The sequence below is a fragment of the Cyprinodon tularosa genome, unplaced genomic scaffold, assembly GCF_016077235.1.
Source record: "Cyprinodon tularosa strain WSP-4 unplaced genomic scaffold, ASM1607723v1 ctg51, whole genome shotgun sequence".
NCBI lineage: Eukaryota > Metazoa > Chordata > Actinopteri > Cyprinodontiformes > Cyprinodontidae > Cyprinodon > Cyprinodon tularosa.
The window spans coordinates 2,712,976-2,729,963 of NW_024039241.1; the positions used below are offsets into that span (position 1 = coordinate 2,712,976).

The following is a 16,988-nucleotide window of genomic DNA, read 5'->3' on the forward strand; positions in this document are numbered from 1 at the left end:
AAATCATAAAAAAGTAGATCACACTAATAGAAATGGAGGAAATTCTTTTATTAAGAATGTTAACGTGTTTTTCCATGTTTTCATTTTAGCTTCAAAAGTTAGCATACATTACTGGAACAATTTGATCTTTAGGCATGTAATCAAAAAAAGCTAAGTGTATAAAAGCTCTAGTGATTCACACAGAAGTGCAGAGCAAGTATACTTTTATGCTACTTGGCTTTAGAAACTGGTAAATTAAACACTTTTTTGATATATATATTCATCTTACACCTTTCTTGGCATTGACTGTTCCTTATAAACCAATTTCAACCTCTTGAACTTTCCATGTTTTGTAATGCTATAAGTAGTATTTTATTAGTATTTTATAGATAGACCAACAAAGCAAAAGAAAGAATTAAAAAAATATTCAAGGGGGGAGAAACAATGAAAAGGTCCCAGTCTGTAGTCGAAAAAAAAAATACAGCTTAGGCAAGGATTAAAGGTATTTGTATATGCGACACAGTTTAACCCTAAACCAACACAGATTTTACAATTAAAAACTTTACGGTATTTACCCTCATTGCTGTTACTTCATAAAATATTACATAATTGCCTTTAGAAATCACCTGATTAGTAAGTTCAGTGTTAGAGGACTGATACAGCGCATCACCTTTAACACACCAGAGTGGAACATGGCGATGGCAGCATCATGCTGTGTGGAGGATTCTCTTCAGAGCTGGTCAAAATTGATCAGTTAATATATCAAAATATTTATATATTAGAGTAGCCCGGCCAACCTGATCCAACTGACTATCTTTTCTCCTTTATTTTATAATCATGTACTACTTTCTGCGGGTCTATCACATAAAATTCTTATAAAATGCATAGAAATAACAGTATTTGGTTTGACATGACAGAATAAGAAAAGTTCAAGAGGAGTCAATGTTTTTGCAAGGCACTGTAAATCAGGCTCTGATGTTGAAAAGTGGTGTTTTAGCAACTGGCATGTTCGGTAAAAGCATCGTCCACACATACACTTTCTCATACATACAATTTTGCTACAGGGCCAACACATTGTCTTCAAAATGATGAAGAGATTTCAACCTAGTTGTAAAATAAAAACATTCAGTATTAAAAATCAGAGCAAGACTCTAAATGGTACAATTCATTGTGCAGTAGACATCAACGCTGTGTAGCAGACATTTTCTCTGGGGTGACAACCCCAGTGTCTCTCCTCTGAGTAGGCACGCCAATACCGTCATTCTAACAGCAACTGTACGTTTATTGTTTGAGATGTTTACACATACTGCTTTGAAACAGCTCTTAAAAAACATGGAGTCACAATAACTGGAATCATTTTCTTTAGAAATACTGCATAGTTTCATCAGTGCATCTGAATTTGAGTAGACTCGTCATCATTAAGGAAAATGGCAGGTGAGGTTGGTGAATTTTTTTGGTTTTGTTAAGCATCTATTTGGAAAAGTTTAAACAATACATAAGACCTTCCTGAGCATATTTTCCCAATTTTCTTTTTTTTTTTTTTATAAACAACAAAAAGCTGACCTGGGTAAAACAATTGACCTAGTCGAGACAGGAGTTATTATATAGTATATATCTACAGACATAGCAGTGTACACGATGAATGTCAGCAGTGTGGAACACCTTCGGTCCATTAAATTATGTGCTAGTTGGCAGATTTACACGATTCTGCAAATGCTGAGCTTCTATAATGGTGCAACTAGTGATGCCGTCTTGAAAAAGGACGGCAACTTAAACCCGAGACCCAACGTGTGACTCCAATATGCCCAATATGGCAGCTCAGACATCGTCTCCTCCATTGAAAAGACAGCCGAGATCAATGGAAAGAGAGTTTAGTGCAGCTAGAAGCTACCATTTTAGGCTAGTAGTCTAATGGCACCGTTGTCGGAGCCAAGCAGCAGAAGCCTCTTGGTGGGCAGCACAGCCAGGCTGGTCATAGTGCCGCGGAAGTTTTCCGTGCTCAGCTTTGTGCTGCTCACAGGGCTCAGGGAGATATCAGCCATAGAGTACACCCCGATCTTGTTAGCCACCGTTCCGGTTACGATCTGTGAACCGTAAAGGTCAAAGGCGTGGATATGGTCGGACTGTGACTTGTACTGGCGGAGAGGCTTGTTTTCAAGGTCTTTCCACACAGTCAGGGAGTAATCGGTGGAAGAGCTGATCACCAGATTTCCCTCTGCAGCCTAAAAAAATGAAATACAAACAAGAAAATAAATAAACAGGCTATAGCAGTGAAATAGCATTCTGTCAAAAATGTTTAAAGATACTTCCAAGATGTTTAAAGTTTAAACTTAGCAAATCAAAGCTGCTCATTGGCTGGAGGTAGTTTCCTTTTTTTTCCAGAAAGGAGACGTGAAACCCCACATTTATTGAGGATATTATTCTAGATTGGCCAAGGACTTCACTTCCCGAGAGAAAATATAAACATCTGAGTAATCTCAATGTGACTGAGTATCAGTGCGGACTTTCTAATGAGTAACCCATGTCCATATTTGCCTAACTTGTGCCTTTAAAACTAGAAATACAATCCTTGACCCAATTTGGGGTTAAATAAAGTTTGCAGTCTGTTGACAGAAAATCTGTTGGGTACAACTTTCATCATCTCCTCTGACTCACAACAGCAAGAAGATCAAAATAAAAGCAACTCGGTCTACCAACAGTTATCACCAACGCTTAAAGTTATAGTCTGAGGTGTTATGAACCACATTTTCAGGTCTTACACTTATTTACAATTTTGGGGACCATATTTGTTACTTAAAACCATTTGGGCTTGATTGAAATAATTTCAGAAACTGGCAAAGAATAGAGAAATTTGAATCTTTAAATCAAACTAGAACAGATGAATGCGTATGCTTCTTTTTTTTTAATCAAGACTCAAAGTACTGGAATACAGGTAGAATTAACATTACTGATATCAGAGGATACATATCCTCTTTTGTATTTATTGAATCAAATGACCTTTTAAATGAATGTTAACCAATGGATCATAAAAATTAATAAAACCCTTTACCTCAGAAAGATTTATAGATATATTTAAACAAAACTGTTTAGGTTTTATATGATATTTAAGCAAGATACCCAGACGGCCATCCTGACAGCATGTAGCGTGACCACCCAGACTGACTAACACTGTAAACACTGCATATCATCCTGGAAAGGAGCTGGTAGAGCCTGATTTCAAAGGTAGGACCTGGGCGGATCCAACAAGGTCGGCAGAAACTGGTCAGAACCAATCAGTGTTTCAAAAATATAATTTTTGAAAAGAAAAGTTACTACAGCAGAAAGTTGTTGCAATTCCAAAGAACCCTCCATCTCACTTCACACAAAAAAGTGTTTCATTAACACAAGGACTCCCAGAATTCTGATCCTACTAGAACTCCTACTGGCCGTCAATTTGACCCAAAATGAGTAGGGATGATGTCATCAACTGAAATTGTTCTAGTGTGAGATATAAACCCATTGTGGATATGTAAACCTTAAATCAAATCTAATATATATTTTTCAAAGGCTGTTTTGTACGCTATTATTATTTGTGTTTTAAATTTGTATTAAAATTAAATCCATAGAATAAGACTGTTTTACTAAACAGGTTCAAAGTTTGAAATTATAATTTTATTTACAGAAATTGATTGACTCACCCGAAACATTTCCCACAGACCACCTTTTCACATTTATAAAAACATCATATGAGCATTTGTTTTGTGCAGAGCTGAAGCACCTGGCGCTGTTTTCTGTGCCTCGCCAAAGCTGCTCTACTGCGGGGAAGTGGCTGAAAACCTGCGGTTTGCCCGCAACATTTTTACCAGTTCAAGGATAAAATCCCTACATAAAAAAAATAAAGTGACATTCAAACATCTCCTGAACAAAACCAATGCATTTATAGCTGATATTTCCAGGAGATCATAAAATGTCAGCCACACGCCACCTTCGCGTCGGAGCTTTTACAGAATCCTTTCTAATCATCTGATCAGACACATCAACCCTGACCTGTGAGTGATTACAGTAGACTGCAGGCTCTGGTTTGGCTTTTGGATGGATGTGTACCGGCTGAGGTGTGGGCAGTGCTTAAACAAAACTTTTACTATTGTCTGATGGGTAACTGATACGTCTGTGTTTTCACGGGGGCGGGTGATCATCAACGGACTCGCTTTCAGAATCTGAGTCGCTACTCCGCAGTCCTCCACAACGGTCTCTACCTCTCCGTCCGAATCGCTGTCATCAGTATTTTGAAGCATTTCTAAAGCCTGTTTCGCTGTTAGATTTCTTCTGAGAGCCATTTTTTCGTATTAGCCAAAGAGTTCTAGGTGGAATGTTGGTTGCTTGGCAACTGTACCGATCGTCAATCAAGCGCGGGAAGAATTTACAATGCAACCAATAGAGCCTTCAAAATGACGGCTGTGGTAGATCGAGGTAAAATTAACCATATTTATTTTTTTTTTTACGTTTTTATTTGATATATAAAAAAAAATAAATATGTGAAAATTAACGAAATATAGAAACAGAAAAAAGTCAACTAACATGAGCAACATTACGATTAATTTTAAATATAGTTCTTTCTCTTTAAAATCTCAGAACTGTCAAAATGACGGCTTTGAGAGTTCTAGTGTTTAAACATCTCTCTGTTCCAGCTGCAATATTTACTATTATGGTTACAGAAAGGGTCCATTTCCTGCAATATGATTTGTCAGGTCTGTTTTAGACTGGAGAATCTGAGCCTCAACACACTGACTTGCGCCTCCTGTAAGTCAATCTGGCTGGTCGAGCTTAACAGAATGGGAATTAGCATTGGAAGTATAGTGCCTAGTCAGTGGGTTTTACAAAGAAATTTGTAGAGCCCCCCAGCTGTACTTCTTTAGCTAACTGTGCATATATATGAAGCAGACTGAAGAAATATGAAAACAGCAGGGATACTTAAGAATTTTAAAACACACAACATTTAAGGATGCATTTGTCAACAACAAATAAATGATTTGAACTACATGAAAGTACTTACCTTCATTTGCAGAATATCTCCTTCATGAGCTGGCCAGCCCCTCAGTATAAGTCCAGTGCGTGCGTCTAGCAGAACAATGAATCCTGAGGAGAAACCTGCAGCTACTGTGCGTCCTGAGGGGCTTACTGCCAGGTAGCGGATGAGCCCAGCGCTAACATTGTTATATGCCAGTCGAAATTCATGCTGGGGACACAGGACAAGATTCGTCACTTTCAACACTCAAATGACTTAGTGGTGGGGAAGTGCAAAAATGCTCATTCTTTTGAAAACACAGCAATGATTAATGACTGCTGGCTGGTAAATAGCTTGGGTCTTGAGAGAATGTGCTCTCAAAATGAAATTGCTACCTGCAATCCAGGTTTTCGAGGATCAATGAAGCGGAGAACAGAATCTGCACTGCCAAACACAACACTGGACTGTGGAGCTGGCATTGTGGTGACGGCTGTAATTGGATTCTTCCCATCCACAGCTTCATAAGAACGGACGAGCTTGCCTGGGGATGAATTAAAAAAAAAAAAAAGAAAAAACAGAACAGCATAAAAAAATAAAGTAGGCAGACAAAATTACAAACTCCCTGTGGTTTAATTTAACCAAAGGCAGAAATGAATAGGGTTTTAATTTCCTGTACCTGTGTATTGGTCCCACACATGCACGGTGCCGTCGCAGCTGACCACTTCCTGTGAGGACTCAAGCTGTCCTACATAGAAGACGGACTTTCGATGTTCGCTGTATGTCAGCCGAGGTTCCACCTCCTGTGTGCCATCACCGTGATTATAAAGGGACCAAAGCTTCACAGTCTTGTCTTTACTCCCTGATATGAAGTAATCTTCTCCCACAAGTGGTGCCAAACACTTTATGGTGCCTGAATGACCTAAGAAGCTCTGAAGTCGGATTTGGTAAAAGTGGAAATGTGAATCTTGCTGGTTAATACCGATCTCATACTGCCAGTAGGCTAACCAGTTGCCCTGTAGAGATCGGCTACTACGAGGAAGGTCTTGCTTTAGGGCACTGTCCTCTGGAGAAGGGCCTGCTATCCAGGAGGAGAAGGAGGAAACACCTGTTGAGGGAGTGGAAAATGTGGAGGCAGTGGTGATGATGGGAGCTGTATGGCTGGAGCGTCCCCAGGAGCCAGCTAAACTGTGGTTTGTGCTGGCATCAAATTCATTGTCACGAGACACTTGGATTCGGTTTCCAACCAGGTGGCTTCCAAATGTACCCGACTCAGGGAGGGGGTCTGTCGTGGAGTTGTGTGTGGGGGCAGGGAATGGATTACAAACCGCTTGTCTGCTAAGGCCAGAGAATGATGTTGGTTCTAGTCTGGATGATGAGGTGAGGCTGGTCTCAGCAGGTCCCTGACTCACACTCTGATGATAGGACTGGGCTAATTGCCAGACCAGTTCATGATTTGGGACAAGTTTTCGAATGGCAAAGTCACCTTTGAACAAAACACAGAACAGTGAGTTATGTCATTACTATTATTTTTTTATTTATTTGATTACTGATTGTCACCTTTAATACTGCAATGTTAAGGATAGAAGTCCATCACCCCTAACTGAATCTCTCAAAAACTGAACTGCTTGTTTTCCTAGCCAAACCAACCATACATCACAATATTCACACCACATACTGGATCCCTGTCTCTGACTCTATCAAAGGAAGCGAGAAACTTGGGTTTCATGATTGATGACCAACTGACCTTTAAAGATCATGTTATCTCTGTCTCTCGAGCTTGTTGCTTCACACTACTAAACATAAGAAAGATCCAGCCATACCCAACCCAACATGCTACTCAGCTCCTGGTCGGTCTAGAGTTATCTCCCCAATGACTATTGTAACGCACTCCTGAATGGTCTCCCAGCCTGTACAGTAAAACCGTTACAATGATCCAGAGCGCGGCGGCGCATCTGGTCTTCAATCAGCCCAAAGACTCACACCACCCCCCTGTTCTTTAAGCATCACTGGTAACCCCTGGTTGCCTACATCAAATTCAAGTCCCTGATGCTAGCCTACAAAGTGTTTAAGGGTACAGCTCACATCTACTTGAACCTTCTTGCAAAGGCTTATGTCACAACTTGGTCATACCGGTCGCCAATGGATTGTGGTCTAGCAGTGTCAACACCATGCTTAAGACAATCCAGACTGTTTTCATGTGTTCTTCCAAGATGGTGGAATGACCTACCAAGCGCTACAAGAACAGCAGCATCCCTTTCTATCATAAGGAAACTCTTAAAGTTTCACCTCTTCAAAGAACATCTCTTATCCTAACTCTTACTCATATCTCTGTAACCCTCTACCACTCTTTCAGCACTTCTCTCTTTCCCTCTTTGCTGTCACAACTGATTCTGACTGGGGATTTTCCCTCTAGAGAATTTACTGTAATATTGATAACTATAAACTATAACTATAAAATACATCTAATTTGTAAGTTGCTTTGAATAAAAGCATCTGTTAAATACATGCCTTTTTGGATCTTGCACAACATCAACAGAGAGACTGTGTTTTTTTTTATGCTACTTTCCTGATGAAAATGTGTTTAGTCATTTAATGAGAAAGGCATTACCTATAAGACAATAGAAGGGGATGTAAGAGGCATGGGCCATCTCAGGGTTAAAAACTGTCTGCAACTCCTCCAGGACCCCCATCTCATATGTTGCAGTTGACCCCTCTGGTGTGCAAACATCCACCATTGTTACTTCTCCAACAACCCTCCGAGGGGCATGACTCAGCTGCAGAGGTAAAAAGACAGCCCTGATTGTTAACTTTCAATATTAATTTTCAAAAATAATAATTATAAAAAAAAAAGGATGTAAATGCATGTACACAATTTCTTTCTCTGTCGTTATTTGATTTTCTAGTTTATATCTGACATGCATCAAGTCTCTATTTACTAAAAACAATACAGTTAAGCAATGTACAATTTGCAGACAGATGCAGTGCCTTGAAGTATTCTTCCTCACTTTTACATTTAGTCATATTTCAACCTCAAAATGGAGTTCATTTTATTAATCGTTTATGTGATAGGCCAAAAACGTAACATGATTTTTAAGACAAAGTAAAACGATTCACTTTGATGATACAAATAAGTCAAGTGCATTTAAATTCAGCCTCAATCAATATTTCCGGTCTTTGGCAGCAGCCTTCACCAGCCTCTTTCCTTCCAGTTATCCTCTATTTATATCTGCTGATGTTTCCAGTTTTATTGCCCCACTGAAGAAAGGCATCACCGTGGCATGATGCTGCCAGCGCCATGCTGTAGAGTGAGAATTTTCAGGTTATGTGCAACATGTTCTTTTACAATACACAGCTTTTTGCACGCAGTCCGAAATGAACAGAGCAGTTGTCCATCTACATCAGCTTTCCTCTTTCCATATAAAGGATCTGATGTCTCAGGAAAATCTGGAAAAACTAGTCCATGCATTCATCTTCAGTCGGTTTGACTACTGTAACAGCATCTTTACTGGTCTACCTAAAAAATCAGTTGCAGCTGCAGCTCATTCAGAACTCTGCTGCTCGAGTTCTCACAAAGACCAGAAAAGTGGACCACATTAGTCCAGTTCTCAGGTCTTTACACTGGCTGCCGGTCCATCAGAGAATAGACTTTAAAGTTCTGTTGCTGGTCTATAAAGCTCTGCATGGTTTAGGCCCAAAATACATCAGTGACCTCTTGACCCAGTATGAACCTACTAGACCCCTCAGGTCATCCGGATCCGGCCTTTTATCAGTTCGCAGAGTCAGAACCAGACATGGAGAGGCTGCGTTCAGCTTCTATGCTCCACATGTCTGGAACAAACTCCCAGAAAGTCTTACGTTAGCTGAAACACTTAGTTTATTTAAATCCAGGCTGAAGACCCACCTGTTCTCAGCTGCATTTACATAGATTTTATTAAAAAGTTAAAATTCGCCCGTCTCTGTATTCTCTCTTTTTAATTTTAAATGCTTTTAATTTTGAATCACGCTTTTAATTGTTTTTAATTGTTTTCTTTCCCTTTTGCTTATAATGTTTTATGTAAAGCACTTAGAATTGTTCTGTACATGAAATGTGCTATACAAATAAACTTGCCTTGCCTTGCCTTCCACTCCTTTACGGCCGACAGATTTATGGATTAAACAACTAAAAGTTGTTCCATTGACTAATCTTCCAAACTGAGCTGTGTATTTTTTTAAGCTCCTCCAAAGCTACCATAGGTCTCTTGGTTGCTTTTAAGATTATTGCTCTACTCGCCTGGGCAGGCACTTCAATATAGGCGGACATGTCATGGTTGTTTTAGAGTTGAGAGTCCATAAAAACCATAACAGAACAGGCTCCAGGATAATGTTATATAATGATCTCTGCTTTAAACCTCTCCCCAGTATAAATCCCGATTTCAGATTACTAATTGCAATTCATTTTGTAAAACTATCTAAATACATTAAATCTGAATAAAATACATGAAAATGTTTTAGTTGTGATGTTACTGCAATTCAAAATGTTCAAGAAGGTAAAAAAAATCCTTGGCAACAGGCATTTATAATGGGAGTTTTGGTATGCTTTTACTTATTTAAAAAAAGTTTTATTTTTTTCATTAGGGTTTGCCTTTTTCATAAAAAACTGTGTTATAATAAAAAGTTAAAACACTTTACCTGTGATTGTAGAGAATGCACCAGAGAAAAAACAGAAAAGAAGCGACACAAAGTGTCAGCCATGTGCATTTGTACCATCTCCCTCCCAATGCGCAGACAGATGAGAGCCATTAGGCTCAGCATCTTGAGGCAGACAGCAGTGCGAGTCTGAACACCGCTGGGGAACCTAGACAACACAACATGATTAATAAGGGGAAATCTACATCTAATGTTTTTTTTTCCTGTTCAAATACAAAAATATAAAGCCATCAAACTTAAACATATTCACCACTATTAAAGTTAAAAGTAAAACTACCACTGGTATTTGGTATGTTTTGCTTTTTATTATCTGTAATGAATCTTAAATCTTCTCTATCCACATTGGCATGCCTGCTGTGTGTTCCATACCCCATTTGTGGCGTGGTAATAAGATCTAAAAGTGGAAGGAGCACATCCTGATTCAGCTTCATAAGCATGTCCATTAGTGTGGTATCTGAGAGGAAAACAATGATCTTCTGGGTAAGTGCTACAGCTCCAAGAAGACTTGCTTCTTTACGCGTGTTGAGACGCTGTGAAGATGGTGGAGACACCTAAAAAAACATTTGTAAAGCAGAAACGTATCATGCAATGTTCAGTGTGTTTGTCTGTTTAATGACAAACACAAACATAATAAAAAAAAAACAAAAAAAAAAACAGTTTAGTAATTTAAAATACAAAAGTTAAGCCTTTATTCAGCATTTTCCATTGGCAAAGTATAGGTTCATTATCTTACCAGATATCCTATATAAGGCAGGTACTGGTAGGTGAGAACAGGCTCTCCATATAGTTGAGCTATATAGATGAGACAGTCTAAAACAGGTCCTGCTGTTTGATCACCAACTACAGGTTTTTTCTCATACACACTGCCCATTCCCACACTTTCCAACTGGCTCCCAACCAATGAAGGGGACACAAACTGGTGGTTTTCAGGTCCTTTAAGGAGATATGAAGGGAAAAAGTCAATAAAACTCATAGTAGCATGTGTGACGTAAATCATAAAATATTTTTTTGTTGGTTTCAAAATTAGATAGAAAACATATTTATTTTACAAATTCACACACCAACGTAGCAGTTTGTGAGCAACCGCAGCAAATTTCTAGCAACATATCGGGATGTCACAGTTGGTCCGAGTTTTGCTGATAGCCATCGCACTGTTTTGCAGACTGTATCTGTGAATAGCAAGATAATTAAAACATTAAATGTCATCCGACGAATAAAGAAAAAGTCATGCAAAGGTCCATTACTGCCTTACCTAATAGAATCTTTTGCTCTTTCTCCTCAGATTCCTCTGAAGGATCTCTGTCGTCTTCCTCATCTTCCTGAGTACCCACAATTCCTTTTTCAGTCTCACCAAGCCTCAATCCATTAATAGTGTCTCCCTGAAGAGTCGTGAAAGTGGTACCTGAATCTGTTAGATCAAGGTTTTGGGCAGCTGGTATATCAATCGCCTCCTTACTGTCACCAGCTAACTCTTCTTCCTCTAATTCACCACTTTCCTCTCCCTCACTAGCATGTTTTAAATCCTGGCTACTATCTGCAGATTTTAGACTCGCTCTATCCCGCATTGAGTCATCACCTAGAGAGAGTTCACTTGTGCTGCTTTTGTCACTTAACTTTCCCACACTTAAAGATTCCTGATCTTGATCTTTGGCTGAAGAGCTCTGGCGCTTCCCAGCACCAACTCCACCGTTGACATAGAACTCATTCTGAAAGTCCTCAGCTTCTGAAAGAAAAACTTGGTCGTTGAGACTGATGCCAGAGGAGTAGTCAACTAGTCCGCTGTCTCCACCCAGCCCAACTCCTCCACCAACACCACTGCTGCTCCCCATGTTGCCACCAACAGACGCAGATGATGACCGCTCCTTGCCAACATGAAAATCCTCATCCTCTTCCTCTCCTATGTTACAAATGCCAGTCCTCAATCCTTTACAACCTTCTCCACCAGGGCCTGAAATTTCAAAGCCAGTTAGGACTTGTAGCACATGAGGGAGCAGGCTGGAGAGAAAGGCCTGGAGACCAAGTCTCATTATCAGTTGAAGGATAAAACAGTCAGTGTACAGATAGAATCGCCCTTTGAGACAGTGAGGGTTTTCATAGACGTTGATCAGGGGCTTTAGTAAGTATTTATTTGCATTTCTGGGACCAAGGACTGCAGATATGGGCTCAAAAAGGTACCAAGCTGCATAGACAGCAGTGGATTCCTCAAGCATGAGGGCTAGAATGAAGGGCAAGAGAATCTCAAGACCTTCGGCAGTGATGTCACTCAACAGCAATTTGTCAAGCTGCTGCCACAGATGGAAGACAATGTCTCTTCCCTGTAGGCTACACACAGCACCCATATTGGCATGGTAATAGAAGATGAAATCATGAAGTGCAGCAAAATAGGAAGGGAAAGGGAATGGACTGATAATGGAGTTCAATAGCTGGTGAGGGCTTGGAGGAGGGAGACCATCATAGATAGGGTCATACTTGAAAACAAGAGGCTCTGGACAATCTGGTTCTTTGCTGTATGCCACTCTGGAGTGCTTCTCCAATAGCAGCAAAGTCTCAAGAGCATGGTGCAAAGACAGTGGCACATCACGGAGGTTTGAAGAGCACAGTTTAATGATGGCCTGGAAACGCTGTCTGAGTGGAGTGTCTGCTCTTAGTCCTCTAAGTTTGGAGGCATAAAATATCTCTGCAGTGAGAATCCCAAGTGCCTGCACATCCCTTTGGTAGAGGTTAGTGAGACAAAGTCCAGATTCAGCTTTAAATCCCTCAGCTATGGAGCTACTAGCTGTTGCAGGGTGCAATACTTCAGCATGAAGACTTTTTACCAAAAAATTATTCAACTTCTCCAGCTCTTCTAAAGGTTGCAATGGGTTAAAACCTTCAGGGAGAATGATCTTGACTTCTTCTGAATTTGCAGTGGTAACATTTTCCCCATGTTTTTTGTTCATCGGTCCACCTTTTTGTAACACTGCACTCCGTAAAGCAGGACCTATCACACTTGAGAAATCACTTGACAATGGAGTTGGAGACTGAGATGTAATTGCTCCACCAATTTTGCCAGCCGCTGCACCAATGGTCGGCAGAGTGACAGGGCAAGATGCAGGAGTTGATGAGCCAGTGGATGTTAATGAGTCTATCGCTTCTGTACCCTGTTCAAGGTCTTCATCTTTATCGGTCATGGTCCAGGACTCACATCCTTTGGATTCTGGTATCATTCCATCCACAGTGTCAACAACAGCATCAACGGAAGGGATGCTTAGAGAAGGCACATTAAGAGCAGCAAGGCTAAGAATAGGTGGTTCTGCTGGGGCATACTGGGAAGCAGATAGGCGCTGTGGGTGAGGCTGATCAAACAGTTGAACTACACCATAGGTAGTTAGGTTAGTGTGGTTGTCCACAAGGTGCAGGCAAACATTCTTAGCCTTGATGGCTTCTTTACCTGAAAGCTTATAGCCAAATGTAAGATCTATCCAGGAATGCAAATGCTGGGAAACTTCTCTGCTCTCCAGAAGATCCCGATGGACATCAATAAACTCTTCACACGACTTGCACCAAGAAGGCACCTCCAGATCAGGCATATCTGGGTGGATTGAGCGAAAAATGGAAGGATCTGTGTAAAATTCTGGAATGCATTCATCAGGAGTCCAGCTCTGCATGCGCTCCATTGTGGCTGGGTATTCATTGGGCTCCCACTGTGACCTAACATGGCTACAAAGGACTGACTTGGGTGTTTGCCGGGCTTTGTACACATAATAAGTAATGTCTGACAGCACATCAGATATGTGGTGAGGTACATGTAGGTGTTCAGATTGTCCAGCACCTCCAACACCAATGCTGAGATCTCCACCTGTACCACCTCCACCAATTCCATTACCCACAGCAGCTGCCAACGCCTCTTTGGTCATCTCATATGTGAAGTCTAACTGCTTGTCCCCTTTGTTTAGCCTGAACTTTGACCTCCTGAGATCCCGAAATTTTCCAAACGGGACAGTAAAATCCACAACCCAAGGCAGAACTGGGTGATAGTTAGGGTCCCCCTTCCGCCGTCCAGCTAACCTGTTTAGCTCCATCAAGTAATGGAAGTTACTGACTCGTCCATGGACCCAATCCAGAACCAGTGTCTTCAGCTCATCAAAGCAGTCTTTACACAGTCGATCATTCTTTTGGCTCACACATTTATTTTCTGCATGTCTTTGCACTTGGTTTGAGCTATCATTACTGCCTGCCTCTTCTTTTGACCCCAGGTCCTCATAATGAGAAAGGTTGAGTTTGAGATGGCTCCAGAGCTGTTCATCTACTGCTATGTCCTGAAGAGACAGTTCTCCACAAGAAAGGCCTGCTGTTTGGCATGCCCGCATAGCTACCAGCACCTGGTAGATGATGAACAAGACTTTGGCATGACTGTTGGCAAGCTTTGCTGGGCTGAAGGACACAATATCATGAAGAGAATATTGAGTATAGGGTAGAATGACATAAATCATTTCTGCTGTCTCCAGCAGGCACTCTGCGGGCAGGACATTAGGACAAGGATTGTCCAACTGAGACTTTGAAAAACTGGATGAGCTTGTTGGCAAAAATATGTCTTTTTCCTTCTCTCTGGCTGGAGACAAAGAAGGTGAAACTTTGTCTACTGAGAAAAATGTCAAATTGAAGAGCTTCTCCAGTGCATGGCGTACTGCATCCAAAGCGGTAATATGCATCTGCTCACTGGGCCCTGTATATGGCTGCACAAGCTTGTAATGAGCTTCCCGCCACAGATTTCTGAAAAAAAGAAGAAAAAAAAAAAAAAGAGTAAATCAATACTAAAAGTAACCATTATTTCTGAATAAATCCATCTCATTTACAACTTTGCTACAATTTCAGAGGATAAGAAATTGCATAGTTATAGTTGACTTTATAGTCTTTGCCTGTCAGAGAATATGTAAAGTACATCAATATTTCTAACAAAAGATCTGATACTTACGACAGCATAATAAAACAAGTAAGCCTATTTTACCACAAGTATTCAAATTAAAACAAGGTGCTTAAACGTACTGTTTGAATCATATCGGTCATTAATGCTTTTTAAAGGAATTTTAATAGATTATTTAGAAAATATCTGTGGAAAACAATCTTTAAACTTTTCATTAGGTCTTTGATTGAAGCAGAGAAGAGTTTTTACTGTACCTGACATTAAGTTGTGACACACTTTGCATGGTTTGAACATACGAGTCCTGTGGGAGCACTTCTATTTCATGATGGCATGGATCTCTGGCCAATCTGTAGCTTAACTTGCTCTTCCTCAGACCCTGAATGCATACTCGTGTCCAGCCAGGTGGCAACTTTGTCTGTGATGAACAGAGGTGTGTAGAGATTTCTGTCGTGCTGCCGCTTTCAAATCGGGCACAGCGTAAGACCCTTTTCTCCCTGAGGCCCATCACCCAGCGAGTCGGAACCAAAGCAACACGCTCCCCTGGACGGAGCCCCTGACCCTGCTGCCGTCTGTCAACTCCTAGATCTCTCTCAACTGCTTGGATAAGCCAATCCATGGTGTGTCTTTAAATAATTGTTTACAGTTTCACGTTTACCAGTGACTTTATCGCAATTTCTCCCACCAGGATGCTATTCTGAGACCCATGGAGAAAGTTATCAGCTGGTATCTTCTTAACCTTGCCTCTGCAAAAAAGAGAGACAAACACAAAAGAGCAATAAGATGAGAAACGCACAGTAAGTTTGCAAGCTAAAAACAATTGTCATTTGTCATTTAAAAAAGAGCATTAAATCTGTGTCGAAAATATGATCATATATTTAAAAAGTGATTAAAGAGTTAAATTCAACTTAAACTAGTTTGAACATTCAATCACAGCAATCATCCTAATTCAGTATATTAGAAAAAAGTATGTAAACTCAAATGAAAGTTAGCTAAATGTCCAATAAATCTATTAATAATTTCTTTAAGATTAAGGTAAATAACTGTTTAAATTAGAAAAAATAAAGATAAACCATTTTCTTCCCTGCCCTCAGACTAATATGAGGAACTGTGACCTTTAATAATTAAAGCACTTTAAATTCAATTCTAAAAAACTAATACAGCTTGTGAATGCAGAAACTTTTAGACTAAAACAATCTAAGCTCTTTATAAGGTGTTCCTAAAAATTCATGATACAGGAGCAACATTTTTTCAATAATGGGGAGAGATGCACTGGAGAAAGTTATTCTGTTAGTCATAACAGCATACAAGATAGCATATCAATAAAATGAGAGAATAATCTGAAATTTCTGTCTGTTGATAATTCAATTAAAATAGCTAAACTCATGATATGAATTCCTAAAACACAGAGATATATTTCAAATGTTAATTGTCTCTTTTTTCCGACTCGATCATGGCCTACACAACGCTGTGCTCCTCTTTCAGACAGTAATAAACATCGTCCACAGGTTGTTTAGATATAGCTTTCATTTTAAGAAAAAAAATGCGGGGGAAAATTACATTTGCATAAAATTTATATTTGCAACCACAGCAAAAGGTTCTGAATGTTTATCAGCGGCTTTAAAATACAATCTGATGCTTATAAAAAAGATCAAACTGAAAGTCCAAGGGCTACACTCACATGACTGCAATAAGTTGGCAACACGTCAATTTAAGATGAACATATCTAGACATATCATAAACATATCTCCCTCAAGATTGACCGAATCAACTACATGTACTTAAATAAAAGTAAAGAAAAAAACACGAAGTGTAATCAATAAAAATATCTTTACTCCCTCTGACCTACTGAACATCTTACCAACAGCCATGCACTGATTAAATATCAACCTAAAAGTGCAAACTTTGTGGGTTTTCTTAATTCATTTAAAGCAAACTTTAAATAAAATAACAGAGCAGCTGAGGTTAGAGTTAGCAGCAAGGCTAAGCTTAAATAGTCCTTAAGGTGTTTTTTAGGGAAGTGAAGTCAGCTAGCATTTAGCTTAACAAAGAGGCTAACATTATGGCTTGAAATTAAAGAAAACATTATTAATGTTGTTGTAAATCTTTAAACTGACAACTTCTCATGTAACTCCGCTGTAATTATAGTGAGCAGAATGTCTCCTTAGGTCGCCTCTCACCACTTGTAGCAGTTGACAGTTAGCTGGAGTTGAGCTAACGGTGTTCCCTCACTTCACGCGTGACGGGTTTGTGACGCGCTAAGAATCCGAGACATGCTGCGAGATTTGCTGCCTTCGCTTCATTTTCTGGTGTCAACTGAAGAGTGTCGACCCACAGACCCACGGACGGACGGGACAGTCAGTCGGTTGTGTTTTGTTGTGAGCTAGTCGTAGCCATGTTTTAGAAACGGCGCGTCACGTGACGCAGCAGCAGCAGCAG

The 16,988-nt window shown here is 40.0% G+C and overlaps 1 protein-coding gene across 1 annotated transcript; it reads right to left on the reverse strand.

Annotated features, from left to right (window-relative positions):
- Window positions 1-32: 32 nt before the first annotated feature.
- On the reverse strand, window positions 33-16,971 carry wdr81 (WD repeat domain 81). The gene is made up of 12 exons (XM_038303285.1): window positions 16,730-16,971; window positions 14,807-15,295; window positions 10,902-14,401; window positions 10,711-10,818; window positions 10,383-10,582; window positions 10,019-10,200; window positions 9,632-9,797; window positions 7,572-7,737; window positions 5,640-6,446; window positions 5,359-5,504; window positions 5,012-5,194; window positions 33-2,201 (listed from the first exon to the last, which is right to left on the reverse strand). The coding sequence occupies exons 2-12, from the start codon at window positions 15,166-15,168 to the stop codon at window positions 1,875-1,877; spliced, it is 6,147 nt and encodes a 2,048-aa protein (XP_038159213.1). The 5' UTR covers window positions 15,169-15,295; window positions 16,730-16,971; the 3' UTR covers window positions 33-1,874.
- Window positions 16,972-16,988: the final 17 nt, after the last annotated feature.